This window comes from Salvelinus namaycush, chromosome 35, assembly GCF_016432855.1.
Source record: "Salvelinus namaycush isolate Seneca chromosome 35, SaNama_1.0, whole genome shotgun sequence".
In the NCBI taxonomy this organism is placed as follows: Eukaryota; Metazoa; Chordata; class Actinopteri; order Salmoniformes; family Salmonidae; genus Salvelinus; species Salvelinus namaycush.
This window is the reverse complement of record NC_052341.1, coordinates 34443347-34458302: the sequence shown is the minus strand read 5'-3', so window position 1 is coordinate 34458302 and position 14956 is coordinate 34443347. Positions and strand designations below refer to the sequence as shown.

Here is a 14956-nt window from a genome sequence, read left to right as displayed (position 1 = left end):
TCAGCGATTGCATTAAGAACTAATTTGTCTTTCAATTGCTGTCCAACCTGTATTTTTTTAGTCAAGTTTATGAATAGTTTTCGATAAGAATAGGTGGCTTTCCAAGATGGCGCCGGACAGATTGCTTGAGCTTTTGGCTACTTTTCTCATTGTATAACCACGAATTGTGCCGCTAAATATGCACATTTTCGAACAAACTCTATATGCATTGTGTAATATGATGTTACAGGACTGTCATCTGAAGAATTCTGAGAAGGTTAGTGAAAAAATGTATATATTTTGGTGGTTTACACGTTATCGCTCTTTTTGCCTTGAATCAATGCTGGGGTGATGTTTGCACATGTGGTAAACTAATATAACGCTATATTGTGTTTTCGCTGTAAGACACTTAGAAAATCTGAAATATTGTCTGGATTCACACGATCTGTGTCTTTCATCTGCTGTACGCTGTGTATTTTTAAGAAATGTTTTATGATGAGTAATTAGCTAATACACGATGGTCTCTGTAGTTATTTGGTGAGAGTTGTGATGGGGGCTGCAATAGTAAACTCTGATTTATACCTGAAATATGCACATTTTTCTAACAAAACCTATGCTATACAATAAATATGTTATCAGACTGTCATCTGATGAGGTTGTTTCTTGGTTAGTGGCTATTTATATCTTTATTTGGTCGAATTTGTGATAGCTGCTGATGGAGTATAGAAGTGGTGTCTTTTGCTAACGTGGTTAGCTAATAGATTTACATATTGTGTCTTCCCTGTAAAACATTTTAAAAATCAGAAATGATGGCTTGATTACCAAGATGTGTATCTTTCATCTGGTGTCTTGGACTTGTGATTTAATGATATTTAGATGCTACTATTTACTTGTGACGCTATGCTAGCCTATGCTAGTCAGCTTTTTTACTGGTGGGGGTGCTCCCGGACCCGGGTTTCTGAGGAAGTAGAGGTTAAGGAGAAGAGCATCTAAAATTCCATGCATAACAGTTGTATCTTTTAGCAATGTTTATTATGAGTATTCCTGTAAATTGATGTGGCTCTCTGCAAAATCAAAGGATGTTTTGGAACTTCTGAACGTAAGGCGCCAATGTAAACTCAGATTTTTGGATATAAATATGAACTTTACCGAACAAAACATACATGTATTGTGTAACATGAAGTCCTATGAGTGTCATCTGATGAAGATCAAAGGTTAGTGATTCATTTTATTTCTATTTCTGCTTTTTGTGACTCCTCTCTTTTGCTGGAAAAATGGCTGTCTTTCTGTGACTTGGCTCTGACCTAACATAATCGTTTGGTGTGCTTTCGTGTGGTGACGCTAGCGTCCCACAAACCCTAGAGAAGTTAAAATAAAGTGGTGATCCTAACTGACCTAAGACGGGGGGATTTTTACTAGGATTAAACATCAGGAATTGTGAAAAACCGAGTTTAAATGTATTTGGCCTAGGTGTACGTAAACTTCTGACTTCAACTGTACATGCCCTCTGATTTCTTTATATTTACATTAGTAAATGTTGCATCAGATAGACTTGATAAAATATGATTAATCTCTTTTTTGGTTTTATTGACCATATTTGCTGTAGTCTGATCTTTTTGGGCCACACTATCATCTATTAACCTTTAGGGTACTTCATGTTCATGGATTGCCAGAATTAGGGGGCAGGGAAGAAACTCACCAGAACTCTGCCTAGAAGGCCAGCATCCAGGAGTCACCTCTTCACCGTTGACGTTTTTGCGGGTACTATTTAATGAAGCTGCCAGTGGAGGCGTCTGTTTCTCAAACTAGACACTAATGTACTTGACCTCTTGCTCAGTTGTGCACCGGGGCCTCCCAATCTTTCTATTCTGGTTAGAGACAGTTTGTGCTGTTCTGTGAAGGGAGTAGTACACAGCGTTGTACGAGATCTTCAGTTTCAAGGCAAATTTCTCGCATGGAATAGCCTTCATTTCTCAGAATAAGAATAGACTGACGAGTTTTTAAAGTGCTTTGTTTCTGTCCATTTTGAGCCTGTAAACGAACCCACAAATACTGATGCTCCAGATACTCAGCGAGTATAAAGAAGACCCGTTTTTTTGCTTCTTTAATCAGAACAAGTTTTCAGCTGTGCTAACATAATTGCAAAAGGGTTTTCTAATGATCAATCAGCCTTTTAAAATTTATAAACTTGGATTAGCTAACGCAACGTGCCATTGGAACACAGGAGTGATGGTTGCTGATAATGGGCCTCTGTACGCCTATGTAGACATTCCATTAAAAAAATAGATATACCGTTTCCAGCTACAATAGTCATTTACAACATTAGCAATGTCGACACTGTATTTCTGATCAATTTGATGTTATTTTAAATGGACAAAAAAAAAAGCTTTTCTTTCAAAAACAAGGACATTTCTAAGTGAACTTTTGAATGGTAGTGTGTGTGTAAATATGTGTGTGTATATATATATATATATACACACATATACATGCACACAATTATACTTCATTTTAACATGCTAATTTTATATAACCCCTGAAAATGTCATGTTAATAAAACATTTCTATCTTATATTTTAGTTTCGGTTTTTAAATCGGAGTCCAAACGTGTCATTTTGGTGCCATTTTCGGAAAAGGCCATGGGTGGACTCCGATGTGTGCATTCTCAGGCCACTTTTGACCCAGAATTTGGACACAAAAATGTATATACACATCTCAGCAATGGTGAGACCTACAGACGAAGTGCAGTGTGCTTCTGATAATGTGTTGTATCATTTGGTAAGCTCAGTTTGGCTCTAAAATAAATGTTTATTCCACCCCTCTAAATTTAAAACTTTTTTGTGAATAAGTTCTGTGCCTTTCTCAAATGGTTACTCTGTATTTTTATGGCCATCTACAACAATCAATTATTTTAAAGTCCTTGAGGGGCAGTGAACAAGTGCACACTGAGGAAAGATTTGGAGGAGAATGGAAATTGGGCTCAAGAGTCTTGAGGGACCTACGTGAAGGGATAGACCATGGCCGCCACAGAGGGCTCGTCCCGCGAGCACACGTAGTCAAAGTCGAGCATGCCTTGCACCGCCCGCGTCTGCATGCCCCAGATGATGGCTTTGGTGTTTCTGCTAAACAGCATGGTGGCCTTGGCTGCAGGGAGATGAGAAAAGGAGGGAGGGGATAAGAGGAGTGGAGGAAGAGAAGAGACAGCACACACAGGAGGGGTTATGTAGAGTACAGCAAGGCACTAAGAACAGAGACAAGGGGAGGGGAGCACATGCAAATATCAGAGAGACATGATAGGCTGTTAATTCTGTGAGGATATGTCACAAATGTTACACGGGAAATGTATCAGAGAGAGGGTTCTCTGTTTTTTCTGAAAGCAGACAACACCAGGGGAGGCAAATGGACAAGTGGGATGAAGGAACAATTCATTTTAAACAAGAGGGGGTCATTGTATTTCTTCTCAAACATTTGTTAATGGAAACCTGAGGCAATCTAAGAAATGTTATGAGAACTTCAAAAAATGAGGATGTGTGAATGTTTTTATTTGATACATATATCATTGTGTGCATTCCTCGATTACAGAGAGAAAAAAACTAAGAATCCTTGATTGGGGGAAATTGTTGAAAATAATCTTTCCCATTGCTCACGACTTAGACGAAAAAAGACATACAAGTGAAACGTAAAAATATTTATCTGAAGGTATCGAATGAAGTCAAAGAGTGACTAGTTCATTATTAGTTATATTTGTCAGTAGGACATACATTTCCCTTCCTTGGAGCTAAGGGGTCTCTTTCCTAAGGGGCTCAGACGATATATAACAATGTTTTGGTTTTTCATTGTACTGAAAAGTGTTACTGAAACACCTCCCCCAGAAAATGGAAGAATTAGTAATGAATTATTCCAAAGCAACAACTCTAATGTACCTCACCAAGGTAATAAACATGTTATATTGCTTTGTTATTAAGGGAACACAGGTTCAACAAAAACACACAAGCGCAACACGATTGATTCCAAGACAAGATTGTGTTCAAGATTGCCTACGAGCTGAAACTGTTTTTCTTCTGTTGAAACATGCCATTTTAAGAGGTTGGATAAGTACTGTATAGGCTAACCAATTATTTATTTTACCTTTATTTAACTAGGCAAGTCAGTTAAGAACAAATTCTTATTTTCAATGATGGCCTAGGAACAGTGGGTTAACTGCCTTGTTCAGGGGCAGAACGACAGATTTTGACCTTGTCAGCTCAGGGAATCGATCTTGCAACTTTCCGGTTACTAGTCCAACGCTCTAACCACTAGGCTATCTGCCACCCCATTACGGAAAACATTCCACCTAGCCAACCAAAGGGTAAGGTGCAGCTATTACAACAATTATTTCAGACGTACATGAATTGCCTCTGTCTGCAACCATTTTAAAACAATTCTTGAACACAACCCAAGTGAAAACAGAAAAGGTCAAAGGGCAGAGCAGTTTGGTAGTTCAGGTTCCAGTGGCATGCATTGAAAAACGTGGCATTCTCGTGGCTTTTTTGAGCAAAACTATGAATTAACTGACTTAATTACAAATAATTGTCAGCATTTACCATCACATTAACGTTTGGGACGTTCACTGTATTACAATGAACAATAGCAAGTCTATTTCGCTCCAGCAGCTGGCATATTCTGTCCATTCACAATTCACCTGTGGGAACATGGCTGCTCTCAACACCTGACAACAGAAAGCGTTGGCCACTATCCGAGAGATTGTTTGTAAGGACATTACCTCTGCCCTCAACTTCTCTTGAGTCTTTTGCACGGCTCAGTTTTAAAGTGGATACCTACTCAACTAAAGTTTAAAGACAGTGGCCAATGTGCATGACCTGGAAACAGCACAAACTAAGCTTGAAGAGGAAATCAATCTACAAAAAATTAAACAATCAATTGAAAATCTTTCCCGTAAATTAAACTTAATTTACCATCCATTGAGTAAGACTCAACCATTACTTCCATGGTAATCGACCCAGCACTGGACAACAAGCTACGCAGTAATGATCAATTAGCTGATTTAGCAACTATTAAATCTAAAACTGGAATTACTAAATCAGAACCCAAATTGATCTAGTTACTCCTGCTTCTATAAAGAACTGTACATCTCCGATTGTAAACCCACACCAAGCCAGACTAAGTCCTTTCTAAAAGAAGAAACCTCAAATTATTACAGTCGTTCACAAAGGTTACTTTAGGAGAGATGTGAACATAGCACTAATTGCACTTTTATAAAAACAAAGTTAAGGATGTCACCCAGTGTTCTCACTATCACCCCCCCCCCCCCCCCCCATCATTGATAAACACAGATATTAAACTGTTTTCCAAAATGTTGTCATCCAGTCTCGAGACTTACCCAAATTGGGCCACATGGACCAAAGCCTGTTTGTTACAAGGTGTTTATCCTGGGCCTCCCGAATGGCGCAGTGGTCTAAGGCACTGCATTGCAGTGCTAGCTGTGCCACTAGAGATCCTGGTTCGAGTCCAGGCTCTGTCGCGACCGGGGCAGCGCACAATTGGTCCAAAATCGTCCGGGTTAGGGGAGCGTTTGGTCGGCCGGAATGTCCTTGTCCCATCGCGCTCTAGCGACTCTTGTGGCGGGCCAGGCGCATGCACGTTGACACGGTTGCCAGGTGTACTGTGTTTTCTCCGACACATTGGTGCGGCTGGCTTCCGGGTTAAACATCCATTGTGTCAAGAAGTTTTGGTCGTGTTTTAGAGGACGCACGGCTCTCGACAAATCGCCTCTCCCGAGTCAGTACAGGAGCTGCTGCGATGGGACAAGACTAACTACCAATTGGATACCATGACATTTGGAAGAAAGGGGTAAAAAAATGTAATACATGTTTATCCTTGGATAACCTCTCAACTATTGCATAGGCTTATGAGCCCAAGCCCCAAAAAATAAAATGATAATGTATTTAAATTATGATTATGCATGGCAGACAAACATAAAACAAAATTGATTTAAGACGTCTTTGGTAAATAATTGGTCTAGCCTATACTACAAAATTAAACAAATTAGAGTAAAATTTCTAACTAAGAGATTGGGAGAGCCCTAAGCGATGTTGTTGGTTCATTGATTGTAAAGGGCAGCTTAAAGTTAGCCTACAATTATAGTGAATTTGTATTTTAATTAACCTACTAATAGGGCATGTTTCATATTTTCATAATGAATTGGGTGACATTACCTTTAGCTATACAGAATCTCCCCACCATGCATTACCATCTCCTTTATTCCGTACTCAAGCTCGCAAAGGGGCTGTCAACAATTACCGAACAGATTTCACTTGGTTTCTCAAATTAAGCACTGGGTAGCTGTAGGAACAGGGTTGGAGAGTCCATGGCATACAGAGATTGGGCGGAATATCAACGAGAATATCAAATATCGCACAGCGAGAGCACACGCCTCAAACAGTGTTTAATGCTTGGAGTGAAATAAGTGTTCTTACACTTCTATATATAGAAGTAGATTAGCCGGCATCATTTAAAAACAGACCGGAAAGCGTGCGGCCTTATTTGCTATTCGAGTGCATACAGATTTATTTTTTCCCCTGCCCATTTGATAATGGGCCGTTCTAAATCTAAACTCATTTTAAATACATAGTAAAGACTAGATTAAATTGAGAATAGCCTGATGGGTGAAAATATGATCATTTCATGAGAGAAGAGCAAGTTTTTTTGCGACTTTCTCAAATCATCAATAGCCTATAGTCGCATCATGCAGCCCTTATATGTTGATTTTCTAAGACATTCTAAGGTTTGGATCATTCCCAAATAAAGTTGCCAGGACCTGTTTCAAACGATCACTTTTATGCTCAACATAGCCACTTAATATGCGCACCCACTCCGGAATGGGAAAAACATCCTTTCTATTTTTTTCAGCTAAGTAAAATAATTCTTCTAGATTTGACTTTTTTTCAAATGTAGATATTCCAAAGGAGCGCATTTCAGCAGCTTCTATGCAGCTTGTACGCGTGGAGGCCTGGAGATATATGTTAATCAATGGTAAATTACCGTGAAACCGGTCGTCTTTTGCATGAAAATAGCCGGTTGACAAAATGTCATGACCGCCAGCCACAGCCCTACCTGACCGCCAGCCACAGCCCTACCTGTGGTATGGTAGTAGGTGCCTGGCACCTACTACCATACCCCTTTCAAAGGCACTTAAATATTTTGTCTTGCCCATTCACTCTGAATGGCACATATACACAATCCATGAATAAAGGCATAAAAATATATGTTTTACCCGTCTCCTCCCGTTCATGCACACTGATTGAAGTGGATTAAACAAGTGACATCAACAAGGGATCACAGCTTTCACCTGAATCCACCTGGTCAGTCTATGTCATGGAAAGAGCAGGTGTTGTTCATTTTTATATTCAGTGAATGGCAAAATAAACAATTCAAAATAGAATTAACAAATTTACAAAGAGGGGAAAGACATAGGACTATCCATACCAAACTTTAAATTGTATATCCAGGCACTAGCATTTCACCACATCCTTAATTGGTTTAGACATGACTCTTCTGCCCCCTGGCTGAGTACAGTGAGAAATATGGTGTCTATCACCCTGGAAAAGGTATTCACTGATATATCCATTCAACAATATAAACTACGCTTTGGTCAGATTTTTACTCACACAATTTCCATGTGGCGCAAAATTGAAAAACAATGTGGCATTCCCATTTCCCAATAATGCCTTGTTGCAACCCTTAATATCATGGACAGTAATGGTTTTGTTAAAATTCTAAGATATTAAAGATATATACACAGCAAAAGGAAACACATTTTTCTATACTAACAACATAGATCAGCTATGCTGGCCTATGGAGTCACTTGGGAAACTGAACTACCGAACCATTCAACGATGGGATTTAAGAATAGATGATCTGTGCTCACGAAAGGACTGCTCTCTATAATATATAAACAACTTTTGGAACGCTCATATTCTAAGCTAGCCATAAAAAAAAAAAGCATGGTCCGCAGATCTAATTAAATCGGAACAACCCTTTAACTGGAACAGAATATGGAAAAATATGACCTGGGTTGCAGTCATCTTCGTATGCATTTCTTTGTTTTTGTACCTGTAATCCCCCCTCTGAAAAAAATGTATCTAAATAAAAAGCATATGTTCGCTACTGTCTTACCAGGGCCTCGTTTCATTCCAGATCTTAGTTTCCATCTATGCTTGCCATCTGCTCTGTCATGACTAGAAGGTGGAGTCAATACCTCAGAACCTAGATGACTAAAGGAGCTATTAAATAATAGGCTACACCTATCCAGATCTAATCAGACACAAAAGGGGAGGGAGTGCAAGCGGCTGGTGTAACAGCCTAAGCAACATATGCCCTTTTGAGGCCAGTCTCTGCCCCTACGATCTGTCCCCCTTTACATTTCCCACTGTACTGTCAGAAATAATACAACCCCCCCCCAAAAGTACAATTTTGTTACGTTACAGCCTTATTCTGAAATTGATTTTTCAGAAACAGCAATGGGGTCAAACTACAGACCGCTGTTCCTACATTTGATCATAAAAATTGTTTTATCAAACAAAGCCATGCTACATTTTCTCTCTGGGACCCTCAGGACGACAAATCAGAGCAAGATTACTGAATGTAAGAACTTTATTTACCTTCAGAGGTGAATGTATCAAACCAGTTGCCGTGATATGTTGTGGTGCACTCTCCTCAAACAATAAAATTGTATTTTTACTGTAAATTGGACACTGCAGTTAGATTAACAATTTAAGCTTTGTCCATATGAAGATAATGTCTATGTTCCGGAAAGTTGGCTGTTGTATACTTCATTCTTGTCACATTAGCAACAACCGTCCCCACAGAGATAAAAAAATAACCTGATTTACTAAGTATTCAGACCCTTGCTATGAGACTTGAAATTGAGCTCAGGTGCATCCTGTTTCCATTGAAGTTTCTACAACTTGATTGGAGTCCACCTGTGGTAAATTAAATTGGACATGATTTGGAAAGACACAGACCTGTCTATATAAGATTCCCCAGTTGACAGTGCATGTCAGCTCAAAAACCAAGCCATAAGGTAGAAGGAATTGTCTGTTGAGTTCAGACACAGGATTGTGTCGAGGCACAGATCTGGGGAAGGGTACCACAACATGTCTGCTGCATTGAGGGTCCCCAAGAACACAATGGCCTCAATCATTCTTAAATGGAAGAAGTTTGGAACCACCAGGACTGGCCAAACTGAAAAATCAGGGGAGAAGGGCCTTGGTCAGGGAGGTGACCCAAGATGGTCACTCTGACAGAGCTCTTGAGTGATGGTTGTCCTTCTGGAAGGTTCTCCCATCTCCTAAGCACTCCACCAATCAGGCCTATATGGTAGAGCAGCAAGACAGAAGCCATTTCTCATTTAAAAAAGCATGTGAAAGCACCCAGAATGACACAGTGGTCCAAGGCACTGCATAGCAGTGTTGAGGAGTCACTACAGCCTGGGGTTCGATTAATATTAAGGTAAAAGCACATTACAGCTCACTAGGAGTTTGCCAAAAGGCACCTAAAGGACTCTCAGACCATGAGAAACAAGATTCCCTGGTCTGATGAAACCAAGACAGAACTCCTTGGCCAAAATGCCAAGCTTCACGTCTGGAGGAAACCTGTCACCATCCCTACGGTGAAGCACGATGTGTGGGAATTCTGTGGAAATGTTATCAACGGCAAGGACTGGGAGACGAGTCAGGATCGAGGGAAAGATGAACGGAGCAAAGTACAGAGAGATCCTTGACAAAAACCTGCTCCAGAGTGCTCAAGACCTCAGACCGGGGCAAAGGTCAACAACCCTAAGCACACAGCCAAGACAAAGGAGTGGTCTTAGGATAAGTCACCGAATGTTCTTGAGTGGCTCAGCCAGAGCCCGGACTTGTACCCGATCTAACATCTCTGGAGAGACCTGAAAAAAGCTGTGCAGCGAAGCTCCCCATCCAACCTGACAGAGCTTGAGACGCTCTGCAGAGAAGAATGGAAAAACTCCCCAAATACAGATGAGCCATACATACAGCGTCATACCCACTTGAGTGGATAACAAGCAGTATGCCTGGTGGCATTGTCATGCTGGAGGGTCATGTCAGGATGAGCCTGCAGGAAGGGTATCACATGAGGGAAGAGGATGTCTTCCCTGTAACGCACAGCGTTGATTGCCTGCAATGACAACAAGCTCAGTCTGATGATGCTGTGACACACCGCCCCAGACCATGACGGACCCTCCACCTCCAAATCGATCCCGCTCCAGAGTACAGGCCTCGGTGTAACGCTTATTCCTGTAACGCTCAAACGTAAATCCGACCATCACCCCTGGTGAGACAAGACCGTGAAGAGCACTTTTTGGCAGTCCTGTCTGGTCCAGCGATGGTGGGTTTGTGCCCGTAGGCAACGTTGTTGCCGGTGATGTCTGGTGAGGACCTGCCTTACAACAGGCCTACAAGCCCTCGGCCCAGCCTCTCTCAGCCTATTGCGGACAGTCTGAGCACTGATGGAGGGATTGTGCGTTCCTGGTGTAACTCGGGCAGTTGTTGTTGCAGGTGTTGTTACACGTGGTCTGCCACTGCTAGGACGATCAGCTGTCCGTCCTGTCTCCCTGTAGCGCAGTCTTAGGCGTCTCACAGTACGGACATTGCAATTTATTGCCCTGGCCACATCTGCAGTCCTCATGCTCCCTTGCAGCATGCCTAAAGCACATTCACGCAGATGAGCAGGGACCCTGGGAATAGTTATTTTGGTGTTTTTCAGAGTCAGTGGAAAGGCCTCTTTAGTGTCCTAAGTTTTCATAACTGTGACCTTAATTGCCTACCGTCTGTAAGTTGTTAGTGTCTTAACGACCGTTCCACAGGTGCATGTTCACTAATTGTTTATGGTTAATTGAGCAAGCATGGCAAATAGTGTTTAAACCCTTTACAATGAAGAGCTGTCAAGTTATTTCGATTTTTTAAATTATCTTTGAAAGACAGGGTCCTGAAAAAGGGACGTTTCTTTTTTTGCTGAGTTTGTTTGTGTGTATATATATATATATATATACAAACAAACTCAGCAAAAAAATAAATATATATATATATATATATTTTTTTTTTTAAAGGGGAGCGAGGAAAGAGGAAGTGAGCAACTTTCTGGAATGAAACGCAGTCCGGGACAGCTGCAGACCCATTTGACAAGGTTTGCATCTGATTCTACACCCTCCTCCCAAAGTGTACACTTACACCCGTGCATGGATTTAACAAATGGTGGAAACTCACTCCAGCCAATGCATACATCAATAATATGCTCCAGCCAATGCTTACATCAATAATATGCTTTAAAATCCATGCCGGGAAGCATGCAAGTCAACATTTCAGGAAAAGAGTAGAGAATTGGGACAGTCACCATGAGAAACACCTAACTGGATGGAGGCTGAACAAAGGCATTTCCCACACGCACTACTTAAGAGAAACAGGGATAGAGGTAGGGGAAAGAAGGAGGAAGAGAAAGAGAGGAGAGCCTGGAGGAGGACTGAGTGTCTATCACTCGTCTCTACCTCCACTCCAACCTGACGAAGCCTGTGCTTCTGTGACCAACTGCGCAACACCACAAAGCAGTGACGACAAAATAAGCGACAACGGAAAAAGGTACAAAACAGTTTGAATAAAAGCCCTACTATGTAACCTCATCAATCAACGAATGCATTGGGTGTGTTGTATGGTTGCATGTATGGCTGCATGCCTTGGCCTTCACACTTCATTGCATGGATACCCAATAAGAGAAAGGACCGATATAGAGCTCAATTAACTAAACATCTACTTAAAAAATGGATTAAACACAAACAATACGAAACCCAAGGAACTTACCCATGTAGACCATTCCCTAGGCCTACTCCGTGGGAGTTCTAGAATGCCAATTCAGAACATAGGCGTGAAAGCAACACACACACACACACACACCTCTAAATTGGGGAAGTGTGGGGGGAGGAGAGGGGAGAGGGGGGAGCAGGATGGGCGAGCTAGTCGTGTAGGCTTACACCTGCACTTACCGTAGCAGTCTCCTGTGAATTCCTCCTTCACAGGCCACAGCCATGGACAATGAGGATCGGCTTATAAGATTTGAGCATGAAAAGACAGGCTGATTACACATCGAAATGAGGGGCAAAAGGGAAAAAAACTGAAAACATTTAAAATGTCAAACTGTGCTGGGGAGAGAAAAGGGAAAGTGGGATGGCAGAGGTGAAGAAGCAGACAAAGACAGAGGGTGGTGTGTGTGATAACAGGGTCATTCATATTCATTAGTGCACAATGCACACTGTAGCAAAACATTTTGCAATGTCATTTGTTTACTCCAGGTGCTCTACTACGTGATTTAAATGGTTTTTGTTGCAAAACATCTTGCTACATTTAGCTACAATGTGTCTTAATGAATATGAGGTGTAGGGAGTCTAAACTGTCCCCAAGTTGTCCCTTTTCTTACTGAACCTCTGAGGAGCTAAACATGACATGTTTGTTTTGTTGTAAACTAGCACTTTAAGGATAGGTTTCCCCTGACACAGATTAAGCCTAGTCCTGCACTTAAAAGCATCCTCAATGGAGACTGGGTTTAATCTGTGCCAGGGAAACCAGTGAAAATTGGTAAGGAGGGCAGGGTGGCATGGTTAGCACTCGTTACCTGCTGGTATGCCCGCTTTGGGCTTCTTAGCTGACGTGGCATCGTTGGCTGCTCTGGGCTCAGAGAAGGAGGCTGTCCTGGTAGATGCTGGGGTCTAAAAGAAGAGACAGTGATGAGAGGTAGATGTTGGCTTCCTGAAATCAAATCAAATGTATTTATATAGCCCTTCTTACATCAGCTGATATATCAAAGTGCTGTACAGAAACCCAGCCTAAAACCCCAAACAGCAAGCAATGCAGGTGTAGAAGCACGGTGGCTAGGAAAAACTCCCTAGAAAGGCCAAAACCTAGGAAGAAACCTAGAGAGGAACCAGGCTATGAGGGGTGGTCAGTCCTCTTCTGGCTGTGCCGGGTGGAGATTATAACAGAACATGGCCAAGATGTTCAAATGTTCATAAATGACCAGCATGGTCAAATAATAATAATCACAGTAGTTGTCGAGGGTGCAACAAGTCAGCACCTCAGGAGTAAATGTCAGTTGGCTTTTCATAGCCGATCATTGAGAGTATCTACCGCTCCTGCTGTCTCTAGAGAGTTGAAAACAGCAGGTCTGGGACAGGTAGCATATCCGGTGAACAGGTTAGGGTTCCATAGGCAGAACAGTTGAAACTGGAGCAGCAGCACGGCCAGGTGGACTGGGGACAGCAAGGATTCATCATGCCAGGTAGTCCTGAGGCATGGTCCTAGTACTCATGTCCTCCGAGAGAAATAAATAAAATAAATAATTCTAAATAAATCACAGTGTCACCAGAAAAGCACCCCGACACCACCACCTCACCTACTTCACGGTGGGAACCACATATGCGGAGATCATCCATTCACCTACTCTGCATCTCAAAGACACGGCGGTTGGAACCAAAAATCTCAAATTTGGACATCAGACCAAAGGACAGATTTCCACCGGTCTAATGTCCATTGCTCGTGTTTCTTGGCCCAAGCAAGTCTCTTCTTATTGGTGTCCTTTAGTAGTGGTTTCTTTGCAGCAATTTGACCATGAAGGCCTGATTCACACAGTCTCCTCTGAACAGTTGATGTTGAGATATGTCTGTTACTTGAACTCTGTGAAGCATTTATTTGGGCTGTTATTTCTAAGGCTGGTAACTCCAATGAACTTATCCTCTGCAGCAGAGGTAACTCTGGGTCTTCCTTACCTGTGGCAGACCTCATGAGAGCCAGTTTCATCATAGCGCTTGATGGTTTTTGCAACTTCACTTGAAGAAACTTTCATAGTTCTTAAAATGTTCCAGATTGACTGACCATGTCTTAATTGATTATTTTAGCTACTCTTGCCATAATATGGACTTATATGGCTCTTCTGTATACCACCCCTACCTTGTCACAACAACTGATTAGCTCAAACACAATGAGGAAATAAATTCCACAAATTAACTTTTAGCAAGGCACACCTGTTAATTTAAATGGATTTCAGGTGACTACCCCATGAAAGCTGGTTGCGAGAATGCCAAGAATGTGCAAAGCTGTCTTCAAGGCAAAGTGTGGCTACTTTGAAGAATGTATTTGTTTAACACGTCTTTGGTTACTACATGATTCCATATGCGTTATTTCATAGTGTTGATGTCTTCAGTATTATTCCACAAAGTAGAAAATAGTCAAAATAAAGAAAAACCCTTGATTGATTGTGTGTCCAAACTTTTGATTGGCTGGCTGGTATACATACATACGTGCGTGCATGCATGCATGCATACACTCCACTGCTTGACCCCAAAAAATAATCTTGGTAGACCGAAAAGCTATCGACCAAACAATCGTCCTGTCGACTAATTGGGGTCAGCTCTACATTGAACACAAAACGTACAGCGGCGTTGGTGCTGGAGTTGAGCAGGAAGTTGGCTGTGTGGGCGGCTACTGGAGGCTGGTTGGGGATTGGCTGGTGGCCCAGCGCCATGCCGACAATGGCCGTCATGTGGGTCTCTGTGCCGAAAACATAGATGGGGATACCGGTGGTCTTCCCTGTGGGAAAAGAAAAGTGGACATGGTTAACAAATATTTTGATTATCCTGAACAACTGTACAATAAAAAAGGAAACCTATTGATCAAATCTCCTGGTGTGAATTTCCCAAAAACATAAAAATCATTTTCATTGTCTACCAATGGACTCAAAATTATCTTAGTGCCAAAGATGGTCTTTATATTTTAGTACACCCAGCAAACCTGGAACATTAGGCAAGATTCACATACGTTTTTATTTATTTTTACTATTTTCTACATTGTAGAATAATAGTGAAGACATCAACACTATGAAATAACACATATGGAATCATGTAGTAACCAAAAAAGTGTTA

General features: G+C 41.5%; 1 protein-coding gene across 2 annotated transcripts in view; it reads right to left on the bottom strand.

The window, feature by feature from the left end:
- LOC120029513 (ATP-citrate synthase-like) overlaps window positions 1–14956 on the bottom strand; it is a 111002-nt gene that overhangs the window by 56554 nt on the left and 39492 nt on the right. For both annotated transcript variants that reach the window (XM_038974768.1, XM_038974769.1), the window contains exons 12-14: window positions 14470–14624; window positions 12655–12748; window positions 2979–3120 (exon numbers count right to left, since the gene is read on the bottom strand). In XM_038974768.1, coding sequence (XP_038830696.1) covers window positions 2979–3120; window positions 12655–12748; window positions 14470–14624 — 391 coding nt within the window. The remainder of the gene's footprint in view (window positions 1–2978; window positions 3121–12654; window positions 12749–14469; window positions 14625–14956) is intronic.